Source organism: Ascaphus truei, chromosome 16 (assembly GCF_040206685.1).
Source record: "Ascaphus truei isolate aAscTru1 chromosome 16, aAscTru1.hap1, whole genome shotgun sequence".
NCBI lineage: Eukaryota > Metazoa > Chordata > Amphibia > Anura > Ascaphidae > Ascaphus > Ascaphus truei.
The window spans coordinates 35,487,090-35,502,328 of record NC_134498.1 but is presented as its reverse complement, the minus strand read 5'-3'; the positions used below and the strand labels follow the sequence as shown (position 1 = coordinate 35,502,328).

General features: G+C 44.2%; 1 protein-coding gene across 3 annotated transcripts in view; it reads right to left on the bottom strand.

Annotated features, from left to right (window-relative positions):
* Positions 1-15,239, bottom strand: part of DOCK11 (dedicator of cytokinesis 11) — a 233,020-nt gene that overhangs the window by 38,821 nt on the left and 178,960 nt on the right. For all 3 annotated transcript variants that reach the window (XM_075573152.1, XM_075573151.1, XM_075573153.1), the window contains 2 exons: positions 13,109-13,231; positions 5,134-5,247 (listed from right to left, as the gene is read on the bottom strand). In XM_075573152.1, the coding sequence (XP_075429267.1) occupies positions 5,134-5,247; positions 13,109-13,231 (237 nt within the window). The remainder of the gene's footprint in view (positions 1-5,133; positions 5,248-13,108; positions 13,232-15,239) is intronic.

Below are 15,239 nucleotides of genomic sequence, written 5' to 3'. Positions count from 1 at the left end.
CTCACTTATTTTGTTCACTAATTATCTTAATGATAATGAATTTAATTTAAAATTCACTATCCGTTATAATCTTTATCACATTCACTTTTTAGATCTATTACTTTCTATTGATATGCACAAAAATATTATTACCACAGCTTTCCGTAAATTAAATGCACGTAACACGTTTTTGCGGGCTGGCAGCTGCCACCCTAAATCCTTAATTAAAGGTATACCAAAGGGCCAGCTCATTAGATTGAGAAGAATTTGTACAAATGATGATGATTTCTTTAAACAATCTAAAGATCTGATGGAACGTTTTGAGGCCAGAGGTTACCAAAGAAGGGACTTAAACAAAGCATTTTGCGAAGTTCTCATGAACAACCTATTGCACACTCCAATTCCCCCTACTTTGTTATGTTGAACAATAATCAAGCTAATCAGATTAGGGAAATAGTAAAAAAACATTGGGGAGTGTTAGCTGCAGATCCAGTTTTACACTCCATTTATGAGGAAGGGCCTACATTAGTTTTTAGAAGAGCGAAAACTATTGCAAATTATGTTTCACCTAGTTTGTTTTCCTCGTCCAATGTTCTGCCAAGGAACTTACCTAAGGGTAGTTTTGCTTGCTCAAAATGCAAAGCATGTAAGTATATGGAATGTAATTCTGAATTTTTTTCAAAGAAAACAGGCAAAATATATTGCATAAATTCATTTATTAATTGTGATACCACATATGTGGTGTACTTGTTAAAATGCGGTTGTGGAAAACAATACGTAGGACGAACTATTCGGTGTTTAAAAGTGCGTATACTTGAACACCTTCGGTTGATTATTAAAAAAGATATTAATCATCCTGTATCCCTCCATTTTAGTAACTGCAGTATGGGTGACGTGAACAATTTGTCATTTCTTGTTATTGAACATGTACAATGTCCAATCAGGGGAGGTAACAGATTAAGTATCCTTAATAGAAGAGAACTTTTTTGGATTTTTAGTTTACAAATCCATATCCCTAATGGTCTGAATTCTGACTGGGATATAGGGTCCCTTCTATTTGATACTTGATTGTCTTGCTACCTGACACCCTAATGTCTCCCTCCTTGAAGTCTTCTTGTATTGGCAATAGCATGTAATATCTTAAATAACATTTTATAAATAATAATATGTTTTCCCATTGTGTAATGGGTTTATATGATCAAATTATGATATTTTATTTTAGAGAGTGTTATTAAGTGTATCTCATTCTATATTCTCCTTAAAAGGTCTAGAACAACGTCATGTATACCATATAAGAGGTTTATTATACATCATTACTTTGTTATACTTATATAAATATGTTGTTCGAAAACCCTCATAAGCATTGCACAAATCGTGTCACGATTTAAAGATACCCAATATTTGAGGTTGTTTGGTTAACCAATTGTTTTTAACTCCATTTTTCTTATTGGATTTTAATTTTTGTTTGTATTCCTAGTAAATCATATTGGGCACATTATTGTTTAACGTATAGTTTTAATAAAGTTTTTTTATTTTTTGTTCATTTTCCTGACTGACGGGGGTCCTGTTGCATAGCAACATGATGCATTGTGAAGTTTCTTCACGTGCCGATCGACGTGGTTACGTCATGCGCTGTTCCTTCTCTGGACTCAGAGAGGTTGTGTTAGTAATGCGTGTTCCTTATGGACGCGCACACTAAACCCCTCAGGTCCTGCTGCGCAATGACGCTTCACGTCGGATACGGTCATGCTATCATGTTGCACCTCCCGGTTGTCTATGTCACAGGTCAGGTGACTAACCCGGAAGTTGTTGCGGTTGGTTCCCGTCATGCCAGGTTCAGTATAAAATGTATTCTTTATGTGATATGTGTATTCACCTTGATAAAGGACTATCAATAGTCCGAAACGCGTTGGTGTGTGTTGTATTTAACTCTGATTCCATTAAATTAGCTTATTACATGGGAACGCTTCCTGGTGGTTCTTCTGTTGCTGGACATAGTGCTCCGTTTTTCCTTTTTCACCTTCCCAATAAATCCTGAGATAGTGAAAAATTGATGATCCAGGGCACAATGCGGATTTTCAAAAAGATTTAATTATCAAAATAGCGCCAAATACGACGTTTCATCCTTCTCAGAGGACTTTTTCAAGTGACTGGCATGCCAGTCACTTGATAAAGTCCTCTGGAAAGGACGAAACGTCTTATTTGGCGCTATTTTGATAATTAAATCTTTTTGAAAATCCGCATTGTGCCCTGGATCATCAATTTTTCACTTTATGCGATATGTAACATGAGGTTTAATTGAGCAAAACCGATTCAACACATTTATATCCCTCCACCTATTACAATTCTGTTTGACAGATTCGAATGCCATATGTCGGATTGGGTTTGCAGCTTCAGATTCCAAATCTGTCTGATACATTTTCCGTAATAGGCAGAAAACAAAACCATGAATCTGCCTTTTAAAGACTAATCTGTGAAAATCTGCGGTACAAAGGAACTGGTCAAACCACGTCGGATTTGAATTTAGGCAAAAACTACACCCATCTCTAAGGATCACTCTTAATAGTATCAAGAGAGAAGGAAAGCTTTGTTTATATCAGAAAAAAAAAGGAAATTTATTAAAGCATAAATGATTTTGACTAAAATACATTGAAGCACGCATTACCATACTATTAAGTACTAAAGCAGCGTTGCGCAATCTGGGGGCGCGGGGTTTACAGAGGCCCCGCATGATTTCCGAAGGCACTTAAATTAAGTGCCGGGGAAGCGGTGAAGGTCTCTGTAAACCTCACTTACCTTGACTCCGGCGGCTTCTTAGACGCGGTGCCATGGCAACGCGGCGAGGTCATGTTACGTCACGTTGCCATCGTCATGACGCCGGAGCCCAGGTAAGAGGATGGGGGCGCGGAGAGAGGGGAACTGCCGGCAGGGGGGCGCAGGGAAAAAAGTTTGCGCTCCCCTGTACTAAAGCATGCATTATTTCCATAGATCTAACACTACATGAAGTACAATGACTACATTTCCCTTTCATGCCACATTATACACATAAGAAACCATTTTTACAATTTAGAAGGTAATACAGTAGCTATGTACAGGTATATATTGAGGATACACAACAAAAGAAACCCCTATAACGAGAGCACTCTAAACAAATTCATCCACTGATATCACCAGAGGAATCAAGTAATGTAATGAATTGATGAATTATTTAAAATAATCTTTATTGGGAGATACCTCAAAATTAAAATAATGCAGGTAAGTGAGCCTATGCCTCCTCTGAGGCTAGCCTATAATCTAAAGTGCGAATTAAAATGAAGTGGGTATAAATTGATGTACACTGGCGACACACTTTATTCGAGCTCGGCTAGTCCCACGAATTCGGGTATACCCGGGTGTATTGAGGTTTGTGACTGTTTTCTGCCCGAGTGCATTGAGGTATTTTCCAAGCTGGGATTGAAGCATTTTATTCCCGCTGGCTGCAATACTGCACAGTATATATATATATACTGCATTACAATTCATGAATTTATGCCATCTGGTAGACACGCGAAGCATTGCAGCCTATTAAATCCTAATCATTATCATTTAACAGATCAGCCGCCCGTCAGCCAGGCATGAACCCAGGCTGGGAAGGCAAACGCAACGGGGCTTGCCAGAGGTGAGGAGCGGCGCATTCCAGGTATCTGCCAGGTACATACTGGGTATTTGCTCGAATAAAGTGTGTCGGTGCAGTATAAAGCCCCAATATATCGTATAAGTGGGACTATAAAGCCATCACGTATAATTACAGAAGCACATCCGAATTAGTGTAGCTAATCACCAGACTCTGAATGGTTAATAAGTGACCTGTGCAGAGAATTGTAAGGATCTACTGTCACAGAAAATCTCAATAACTGCTGCACTGTGGGGGTACAATGCCTGTGGCCAAATGTATAAGTGAGGGTCAATATGTAACACACTCATATCATCTCTGGCCTCCCTCGTAACAATCAGTGCAGTGTAGTGTGAACACAACAGTGCACACTGCGGTAAACGCCTAGATCCTTGTTAGATAAACATTTATGTTGGAGCGTTAATATCACTTATAGTGTAACTGTACGTTGTAGTTAACCACATATATGGTCAAACAGATGGTTAAACATTGTAGCTCCTGTGCAGTTTAAACATCATGTGAACACATATTATGCCCACGGCTATGTGCATAGAGGAAATGCTGCACCTATGTTAGGCAGTGTAACAGTGGTATACAATCACTTCCAAGAAAAGTGAGTGTCAATGGGCTGCGAGTCTGGACAGATTGTCAAACAGTTAATGTTTGACAGAATGTCACTGCTGACAATTGTTATATTTGACAACTAACTCCAGATCAACAGTGCATCAATGATTCATGCAGGCTTTATTCAGAGCTTCGTTAACCATGTCAAAGTTGCTAAGAAACCAACAGGTGGGAAAACGATCGGCTTGGACATATTTGGCAGGTACAGTATGTGCATTATTTATAATGCTGGGCCCATGCATATTAGTGTGTGTGGAACTGTTCACATACTAAGAGCACATGCAGTCAGCAACACAGAAATATATGACATATTTCTTCATTACTACATAGTGTTGGCAGTAAATGCAGTGATCGGAAAGAGATACAGTAGCTAAACACAGGTGCAAAATAACCAGGTGTCACAGGCAAGTAAGACAGGTTAAACTATCACACACCATTTTAAAACAGTTTATAATCTAGCCAGCATTAATGTTCGTGGCTTGTAAGGAAGTACACCAGGTTTAGTGTTGGAACACTTAGTTGTGATAAGTTAATTACTTTAGATAAGCGTATGTCAAGGAACACAACAGATCTGACTTAGCATGAAACCAGCAGGGGTGGCTAACCACAAACATTGTTTACAACCTTGGTGTTTCACATACTGTAGATGTTCTTCTTTACTTTCCTAGTACTGTATGAGTTTATTCTAAAAAGTGCACAGAGAAATAGAAAGCAATAATTAATTGGCCCCTATACTGTTGCTGGGAAAAAAAGTTCAATTACATTGCATACAGTACTCTGCAGCCTAATGAAGCATGTGATGGTAATAAAGAACTTACAGTAAGTCAGTAATCTGAGGGCTGCACACTTTGTCTAATTTTCTAATTAATTGGACTTACCTGTCCAAAAAAGGCCACTCTGAAATAAGTCCCCAGAAGTCGTTTCCCAGTATGCATCACCTCTAAGATTTTTGTGTAAGCGCCATGAAGCGTTCTATAGAGCTGGGTAAGTTTCTAAAAAAAAAAGGCAGAAACATGCAGTGAGAACAAAAAACAGGCTTACAAAAATAAATAATCTATGTATCTATAGTATACCAAACATGATTTCAATTCATAATTAACATTCTATCATGTAAAGAAATCAGAAGATACTGTACAACAAAAAATCATCAAAACCTTTTACATTTGCACAACAGCTAAGCATATATATATATATATATATATATATATATATATATATATATATATATATATATATATATATACAGTATATATATATACACGCATACTGTATATACATACCTATATAAAATGTGTGTGTAAATGTACATATACAGTACACACCAGTCCTTTTCAGTATAGAACGCTTCAGATGCCATTATTGACTCTATAACGTATAAAACATAAATTTGACACTCAGGGGCTTAATCTGAATCCACTTTTCACTAGTCCATGGGACAACTATTACATATATTCAGTGTAGGTACCTGCATACGGTTATGCCTTGTCGTGGCATGCAGGCTTATAAATGCTTTGGCCAAAGGGTTTAACAAAATAACCCTTTTTCATGAGATTATTATTTTATTTTAGCCCAATTGGTAGGAGCGCAGGAATCGTTCTTTTTATATATATATAAAAACGAAAAAAAAGAAAGCGCCCGATCCTAGTGCAATATGTAAAAGATGCAATTTAATATTCCCAATAAAAAGTCCAACAATTTAAACCTCACAAACAAAATAGTATAAAGAGCATGTTACGAGTTATACTCATGCACCAAACGCTGGACACCGCTGTTCTGCTCACGCGCCTCTCTCCCATGTGTGATCCTGACACCTCTGAGCTACCGTCCAGCAGGAACTCAGGAAGCGCACAACCTCTCTTGGTGTCCTCCGGAAGCAAACCGCATGTAAAATGAATTCCGGGTAGGTTTGAACGAAGCAGGAACCATAGGAGGTGAATCGTCAGCGTAACAGAGCGTCTTAGCGTCTTTAGAGTCCACGGTTACAAGCAACTGCTAGTGAGAGCAAGTTACATCAGACCATACCTTGTAACCCTGGACTCTAAGACGCTCTGTTATGCTGACGATTCACCTCCATATATTTTTTATTCATTTTTTATAATAATATTTCTATTTTTTAGTCATTAGCAATATATTGGTTATTTATATGTCAGGATTTTATTTACATTTATATTTGTTGATTATTCATTTTATAGTTACTATATAATTTTTTGTATATTCATTCATAATAGTGGCCCATACATAGGGGCTTATATTATCACATCCATATATTGTGGTTTGATATAGATACCAAAGGCGCAGTCTTTTGTATGTGTATATAAATATATATATATCCATGTAGAGGTATCAGTACCGTGTTAGCCGAGCTTCAATAATCAAAAAATAAATAGATGATACCGTTCTGTGGCTAACGAAATGCTTTTATTTGTGCGAGCTTTCGAGATACACTGATCTCTTCTTCCGGCGATGTTACAATGAATGAAGCAAGCAAAAGCTATACTATAAACAGTGTCTATTGGAATGTTATCTGTGCTGGTCCTTCCCCCGGTGTGGATGTGTTTTATGGCTGGAGGTGTCAAAAGGTTCCTGAAAGCAAGTGATGAAAGAGTGTGTATGTGTATCAGTGTGAATTAACATGAATGGAGAGCCCACAGTATATACAGTGCTTATCATCATCATCATCATCATCTCTCCTCCGGCACCTATCATCATCATCATCTCTCCTCCAGCACCTCTCATCATCATCATCATCCTCATATCTCCACCAGCACCCTTCATTATCATCCTCATATCTCCCCCAGAACCCCTCACTATCAACCTTTGCGATACTCCCCATCTATCTCTCATACCCCCATCTCTCCCCCTCACCCACACACATAATACTTCCCCTCCACATCAAACACACAATAACCCCCTGCACACCACACACATCTCACCCCCCTACACCTCACATCATTCTCCCCCCCCTGCACCTCACATAATTCCCCCCCCTGCACCTCACATCACTCTCTCCCTGCACCTCACAGAACTCTCCCGCCCTGCACCTCACAGCACTCCCCCCCCGCAACTCTCCCGCCCCCCCTGCAACTCACACCACTCTCCCCCCTCACAAGGAAAGCAGAGTCGGCCCCACAGCCCATATCAGCAGCCCACCACAGCCCATATCAGCAGCCCCCCAGCTCATTTCAGCAGCCCCCCACAGCCCATATCAGCAGCCCCCCAGCCCATTTCAGCAGCCCCCCTGCCCATTCCATTTCAGCAGCCCCCTCCAGCCCATTCCATTTCAGCAGCCCCCCCCATATGTCAGCAGCCCCCCCAGCCCATTCCATTTCAGCAGCCCCCCCATGTCAGCAGCCCCCCAGCCATTCCATTTCAGCAGCCCCCCCCATGTCAGCAGCCCCCCCCAGCCCATTGCAGTTCAGCAGCCCCCCCCATGTCAGCAGCCCCCCCCAGCCCATTGCATTTCAGCAGCCCCCCCATGTCAGCAGCTCCCCCAGCCCATTCCATGTCAGCAGCCCCCCACCCCCCTCCCATGTCAGCAGCCCCCCCCCCCCCCACCTGGTGATGGTGGTGGTGGCAGCGGCAGGGAAGCGTGAGGGAAGCGCGAGGGACGCGCGCTCTAGCAGCAGACCGAAAGCTCCGGGTCGCGTTACACTGCTAGAGCGGGTCCCCGTGCTGGAGAAGGCTGCGGAGGGAGGTTAGGGGAGAGCGCGCACAGACACTACTGGAGCGCGTCCTTCTTTCCCTACAAGGGAAGGGGGGTTAAGGGGGGGTTGAAGGGGGTCTGTCACGGGCCGCACGGGGTGCCCCGGTGGGCCGCATGTGGCCCGCGGGCCGTATGTTGTGCAGGCCTGCTCTAGAGTAATCAGTGAACATACACCGCATTGAAAAAACATTAGAAGAGTTAACGAATAACATTTCCAAAAGGAAGTGACATGCGTAGGGGACACCCCCCACATCACATAAACAATTCTTCAGAATGAAGGATAATTCATAGCCGTAAAATTATTGACAATACTGTACTTGTCAGTAGGCAGGGCTCAATATTTATACCCATCAAGATTTAGAATAGTTTTATTTATAGGTAACTCATGAGTCAATAAAAAGAAGGGCAAACCTCTTGCTAAAGAAAGCAGCCCTGAGGAGTCCCCATCAAGTAATGTCACAACAAGGGCCCACTTATAGCAGAGCCAATGATGGGGACAACTGTCCCGGGCCCCGTGGCTGCGATGGCCCCAGTCGGTGATGGAAGTTGGGCCATGTAATAGGTCAGGCCTAACTCTGCATTCGGCTGCCTGGTAAAACGGTCACCTGCCTTAAGCGAGCACAGCATGGAGTGTGCTCTGTTTATAGTCTCAGCATTAAGAGAATCGAGCGATTTGAGAATATTATAGAAATGAGCATATTAAACACAATTGCCATGCTGCCCAATGACGCCATGCTCTGTGACTTGCTTGCAAACCTCTGACTCGGCTGCTGCTGCTTTTTTCCCCGCAGCTTTAACAGGGCAAATGTTGCAGGGTTCACGACCTCATGCAAAAGTTTGCACATCTCTACTGAGCAATATTGCCCTGTATGTGTTACACATACTGACAAGATAATATCAGGAGATATTATGTATTTTAATCAATATGGTGCTTCAGGGGTTAATGTAGCAACAGTTTGAGTTTAAAAATACAATATATTGGGTTTATGAGAGTTCAAGACTTTTCCTGGGCCTGTGCAGACCTATAAAGAGGACTTAATAGGGGGGAGGCTATTACAAATGGCTCACTAGAAAGTGATGTATGTGTTGTGTAGACGGCAATAAACGATAACCAGAGACTATTCTGTGAGCCTCAAAGAAAACTAAACGTTCGTGAATGATTGCTGGTGCTTTCAAGAGAGACGTGACTCAGTTGGGGACTTTATTAAAAATGAGAATATGCAGTGATGTCATCAACTGTGCACACTATGAGTACCTGTAATCGTGGCAAAGAGTTGCATGCAATGAGGCCACACACGACATGGGTAAGAGGTGCCAGGCAGGGACAGAATTGTCACTCAAATTTAGGAACAAGACGGTGATTAGTCTCATTGCATGTCATGATCACCTGCATCTATTGACGTGACTTACGTGTCTAGGTACTAGAGAAGGGAAGTTATGAGTGCGTTTTTATACTGAGGCAAACCTTAAACGCCGTTTGTTAGTTTTTGTTTTACTTGTAAAACCGTCAACCTAGCAGCTGATTTATGACAGGGGTGTGCTTATGTTGTTTCAATGGGGAAAAAAATCTATATATATTAGTCTCAAATAATGTTTGTGTGTGTATGTCTGCTGGACAGCTCATTGGCCTGCGGGCCAGGCAGGGAGGAGCCAGGCAGGGAGAAGAGACACACACGCACGCACACAGCCTCCTCACACCGTGACCACGTGCGCCTCTGACACACATACACCTCCCCCTTTTCCCGGTGCCCCTCACTCTCCCCGTCAGCCGGACCGCAGCTCACCTTCCACACATACACCCCACCCCCACTCCTGGTGGCCTCACTCTCCCCCCTCACCCCCCCCGCCTCACCCAAACCCGGACGCTCCGCAACATCCCCAGCCGCACCATCACACTCACGTGCGCTGCCCTGCACCGGCTCCCGGACGGAGGGGAAGCGCGGCGCGGCCCTCCTGCGCCAGCCGCACACTCCAGGCTCCTCCCCCCTCGCTCCCAACGAGGAACGGAGGGGAAGCGCGGCGCGGGTCTCCTGCCCCAGCCTGCCACTCTTGCCCCCTGCCAACTCCCCAAACCCACCTCCTGCCCCAGCCAGATGTCACGGGGATATCAGTGCCAGGAGGGGAACCGTCTGCTGCCAGGAACCACCACCCGGTCAAGGTAAGTCACCCACCGTCTCCCACACACGCACTGTCATCCAGTCAAAGTCAACCACTCACCCACCCAGTCACCCACACAACCACCCAGTCACCCACACACCCACCCAGTCACCCGCACACCCACCCAGTCACCCACATACCCACCCAGTCACTCACTCACCCAGTCACTCACCCACCCAGTCACTCTCTCACCCACCCAGTCACCCACTCACTCAGTCACCCACTCACTCAGTCACCCACTCACTCAGTCACCCACCCACCCAGTCAGTCACCCACTCACCCACCCATTCAGTCACCCAAAACCACCCACCCACTCACCGACCCCACCCACTCACGACCGACCAAAACCTACTCACTGACCGCCCAAAACCCACTCGGTCACCGCCCAAAACCCACTCGGTCACCGCCCAAAACCCACTCGGTCACCGCCCAAAACCCACTCGGTCACCGCCCAAAACCCACTCGGTCACTGACCAAAACCCACTCGTTCACCGACCAAAACCCACCCACTCACCGACGAAAACCCACCCACACACCGACCCACCCACCCACTCACCGACCCACCCAACCCAGTCACTGACGAACCCAGTCACCGACCCAGAAAAGTCATCCAGTCACCAACCCACGACCCAGTCACCGACCCAAAAAAAGTCACCCAGTCACTGACCCGCCCACCGACCCAAAGTCACCCACCCACCCACTCAGTCAAGTGTCACCCACCCACTCAGTCACCCACCCACTCAGTCACCCATCCACCCACACACCCACTCAGTCACCCACACACTCAGTCAACTCAGTCACCCACCTAGCTGTCAAGGGGGGGGGAAGGCCAACCCTGTCGCCCGCCCCCCCAAAAGTACATCCCGGGCAACGCTGGTTATATCAGCTAGTAGTACATAAAACTTGGAAAGGGATTATGAAAATAAGATTTCAACAGAGGTGTGTTTTAGACCAAACACGTGATTTCTCTTATTGCTTTGCCAGTGGCCTCTCTGGAGGAAAACCTATGACATATGGTAACGTAATGTGTAAGGATTTTCTGTTTTATATTTTATCCTGTTATTTTAAGAAACTATCCTGCATTTACTGTAATTGTATGTTCTTTTAATTATCTTGTTTCTGTAATCTGAAGCACTTTATTTTTCTATATATGAAATAATTCTTTAATAAGTGATGCTTTGGAGCTCTGAATGAACTGTTGCATGCTCTGGAGAGAGTATTTTCATTTTTGGACACATTTTGTTACAATGGATTTTTGGTGTGTTAAAGTGCATAGCTTCTTCTATAATAAGCAGGGACCTGAGACCCTGGCAGATATTAATTTGACATCTTTTATTTGAATAATTCTTGTGCAGTGGAAGTGTATAGATAGGATTGCAATTGAGTTAATTAGTTAATATTAACTAATTGAAAGTACTTTGCGGAGGAGAAAGGCAAGTTGGCTAGAGTATCCATGTGTGTTAACCCTGGTTGCATATCTAAGTCACGTGCTCACTTGTGTGCATTCGTAACAGATGGTATATGGGCACGAATTGAAGGGAGATATAATTCATTTGAGGGACCTTAGCGAAGGTGAAAAGTGGGCCGGCTTGTGACCTGTATATAAACCCTTGTCCCATATGCAGGTCACGTGCTCACAGGTGTGCCGTACGTGCCACATACCATTAAGAAAATAGACATTACAAACTGTTGCACCAACTAAAAAGTCAAATCCTTATTGCCAAACATCATTAGGTGCAAATAGTAATACAATTAAACGGTCTCAAGAAAAGGTGCGAGACCAAGTTATTATTCAGGGCTTAGATTTAAGCAAGTTGTATAAAACGGTTGTATTTATTAATTTAAAATCTAAAACACATCTAGTTTATAGAAGTTCTCATTCAAATGAATTAGCCGAAGGGTTCTGTAAGGCTTAACAGAACTCAGTAAATATGGCTGCCTGCCGTTAAAGTCAACAAGCCCAACATTTTTTAAGCAGTGCTATGTTCTAGCATATGTTAGGCCCATTCATTTTAAACTGACTTTAAGGTGTGCTAAGGCTTAGCATCATTTAGTAAAATCAGGCCCTAATATCTGTGTGATCACATGAACCCATCCAGGGCCACCAACAGAAATGGTTGGGCCCAGGAAAAACATATGAAGCAGGGCCCCTCCCCCAGCTTACTGGGGGGCGTGTATGAGACGCGGGGAATGGGGTATGAGCAAGGGGGAATTATAAGGGAGTAATGGACCTGGTGGGTGGGGATTATAAACAGGTAATGGACCTGGTGGGTGGGGATTATAATAAGGTAATGGACCTTGTGGGTGGGGATTATAATAAGGTAATGGACCTGGTGGGTGGGGATTATAAACAGGTAATGGACCTGGTGGGTGGGGATTATAAGCAGGTAATGGACCAGGGGGGGGGGATATAGGTAGCTATTGAGTATTGGCCTGGGGAGGGAGGTAAAAGGGGATACAGGGCATGGGGAGAAGGGTAAATGGGCGCAATGGGTAAAGGAGCATGGGGGGCTTTCCTGGGGTCTTCGGATAGGCCTGAATGCCTGGTGGGCCCCAGCAGAAAGAGAGCCTGGGGAATCTCCCCTTCCAGATGGGTGTCAGCCAGCAAACAGGAGGGCCCTGGGGAAGGGGAAGGCCCTTCAGAGAGGGGACCTGGGGAAGGGTCTTTCTTGCCTGCACAGGCAATAAACTTTAGCGACGCCGGCAGAGGGTTGGGGGGGGGGGGGGAAGGGAGGAGGGCAGGCCCCCTTGACTGACCGGGCCCAGGACAGCAGTCCCGGTTGTCCCCCCATCGGCATCCCTGATCTCATTGACTAACCTCTGTCAATGAGTGCAACCATTTAAATGTGAGTTTGTGCATTAAAATATGGGTCTCTACAACGACGTTATTTTGCACAATAATGTAAATATTACAGTCTGTATAATAATATACATATATGATGGCAAGAACATCATTCAAAGTCAAATAATGATAAAACAAATAATGTACCCACCTCAAACTCTCGCCTTTTCTCATAGATTGGAATGAGCAGCTTGGAGACCTCGGAAATTGTTTCGTAACGCTCTGCTTTCCACAAACCATCAGCACATTGCTCCAATAACTCGACCAGCACTTCCTGAACGGGATAGAAACATTTTTTTAAATCCACAATGTTAAGAAAATGTGGACGTGCTTAATCTCCAGCATCTGCAGTTACTGTAATAACACTTAAACGTCTGTCTTTTTATCATCCGCTCAGCCAAGATTGCTATGTCAAGGAGAAATATTAACTCTCATATATCCGGTACAGAGGGTATATAATACATAGACCAACAACATTTTGTGTAAGGCCGTGTTTATAGTGCCGGCGACGCAACCGATGATGTCACCCGTCGCCACTGGCGAATGTTGCACTTAGGATTGGAGCGACATTGCTGGCGACAGGGCCAGTGACGTCACGAAGGGGGCGGGCAGAGTGCAGTAGGCACTCTGTGATTGGTGCAGAGACAGTCACGTGGCGAAATTTCAATGGTTTAAAAATTTTTGGGATCTCCGTCGCTCCATCGCCCATACTATAAGCACATGTGACGGATCCAATGTATTTGTTTTGGAGAGCCGTCGCCGGGCACTATAAGCGCAGCCTAAGAAATAAATCCTACACAAGAACCCTCATATTGCACTCAGGGAAAAAGTATCACAAATGTATTACTGACACAACAGTCATAAGAATATAAATATTCTGAATATAATACATTTGACATACTTTGTCCCTGAGTGCAATATGAGGGTTCTTGTGTAGGATTTCTCTCTCACCCCAAATATTGTTGGTTACTGTAATAAAACTTCATATTTCAAATGCTTATAGCTCCTAAACAATTATCAGATTTAAAAAAAAACAAAAAACAAAAAAAACATCTTAAAATTATGAATGTCTCAAAACTCTCAACTAAACTGAGACCCGGTGAGACCCGGTGAGACCCGGTGAGACTTTCCCACAGCGCAATAGCAATTGGTCCATTACTAGAGATGGATGAATTGGCCCAAATCTGTTTCCGGGATTTCATCGCATTTCCCCCCCCCCCCCCCCCCTTCCCCCTTCCCCCTTCCCTCCCCCCCTCCCCCCCCCCCCCCCCCCCAAAAAAAATCAATTTTGCTGTGTAAAATCCACAAACTGATTTGGTCGGCTTTAATCCGCGCGGATTCATTAAAAAAACGGCATTGGATACAATCCGTTGACGAATTTGTTGAATCCAATCTGCGGATTCAGCAATCTGTGGCGGATTCTAAGAATTCGGATCGCTGAATCCGCGGATTCTACAAATCCGTCAATTGATTGCGCAATCCGCAGAGTGTATTGGTAATAATAATTTATTTTAAAATCAGCAAAACGTAAATAAAGACATACATTCAAAACGTATATTGCGCTTTTTAAGGATTGATCCGTTGAAATCAACGGACCAAAGGAACAAGCTCATCTGCTGCGGACTAAAATTCGCCCAAATAATTCTCTACCCATTACCAATTTGTTCATGGTCATTTATAGGAGCACTACACAAATCTTAGGCCTTGTCCATGGTTGTTGCTTGCTGGCGGAGGCGCGCCGAGGCGCGCTTCCGCTCAGCACTGAGCCCCTACAGCCGCAATTAGAGCGGCTTTAGTAGGGGCTCGCCAGCGCTTCCGCAAGCGCGCGGAAGCGTAGGTCTTAGGGAAATTGAAAATTTCCCCGCTTGCCGGAGCGCAGGGCCGGTCACGTGAGCGGTTCGCCCAATGAGGGCGAACCAGCTCCGTGACGTCACTGGCTCGCCCCCGGCCGGGCCGCAAAGGGAAAGCACCCGCAAGGCCAGGGAGAGCACCCGCTTTCCCTGAGCCTCAGCGCGCCAGCGGGAAGCTTGGCCGAGGCCTTAAAGCTGCAGTTCAGTCTTTTTTTTTTTTTTTACATTTATTTTTTTACTTCAATAGTTTCATGTGGGCAATCTCTAATTACCTAAAGAACTGTATAGCTGCAGGTCAATTCGTTCTACATGTATTGATAGGTCGAAATTTGGTGACATATTAAAAGCTGGGATATGTTTATATTCTGCTTGTCAGTCAGTGGAAGCTCATGAATATTCATGAGCACTCCTGCACTGACATGTGCTAGAGGG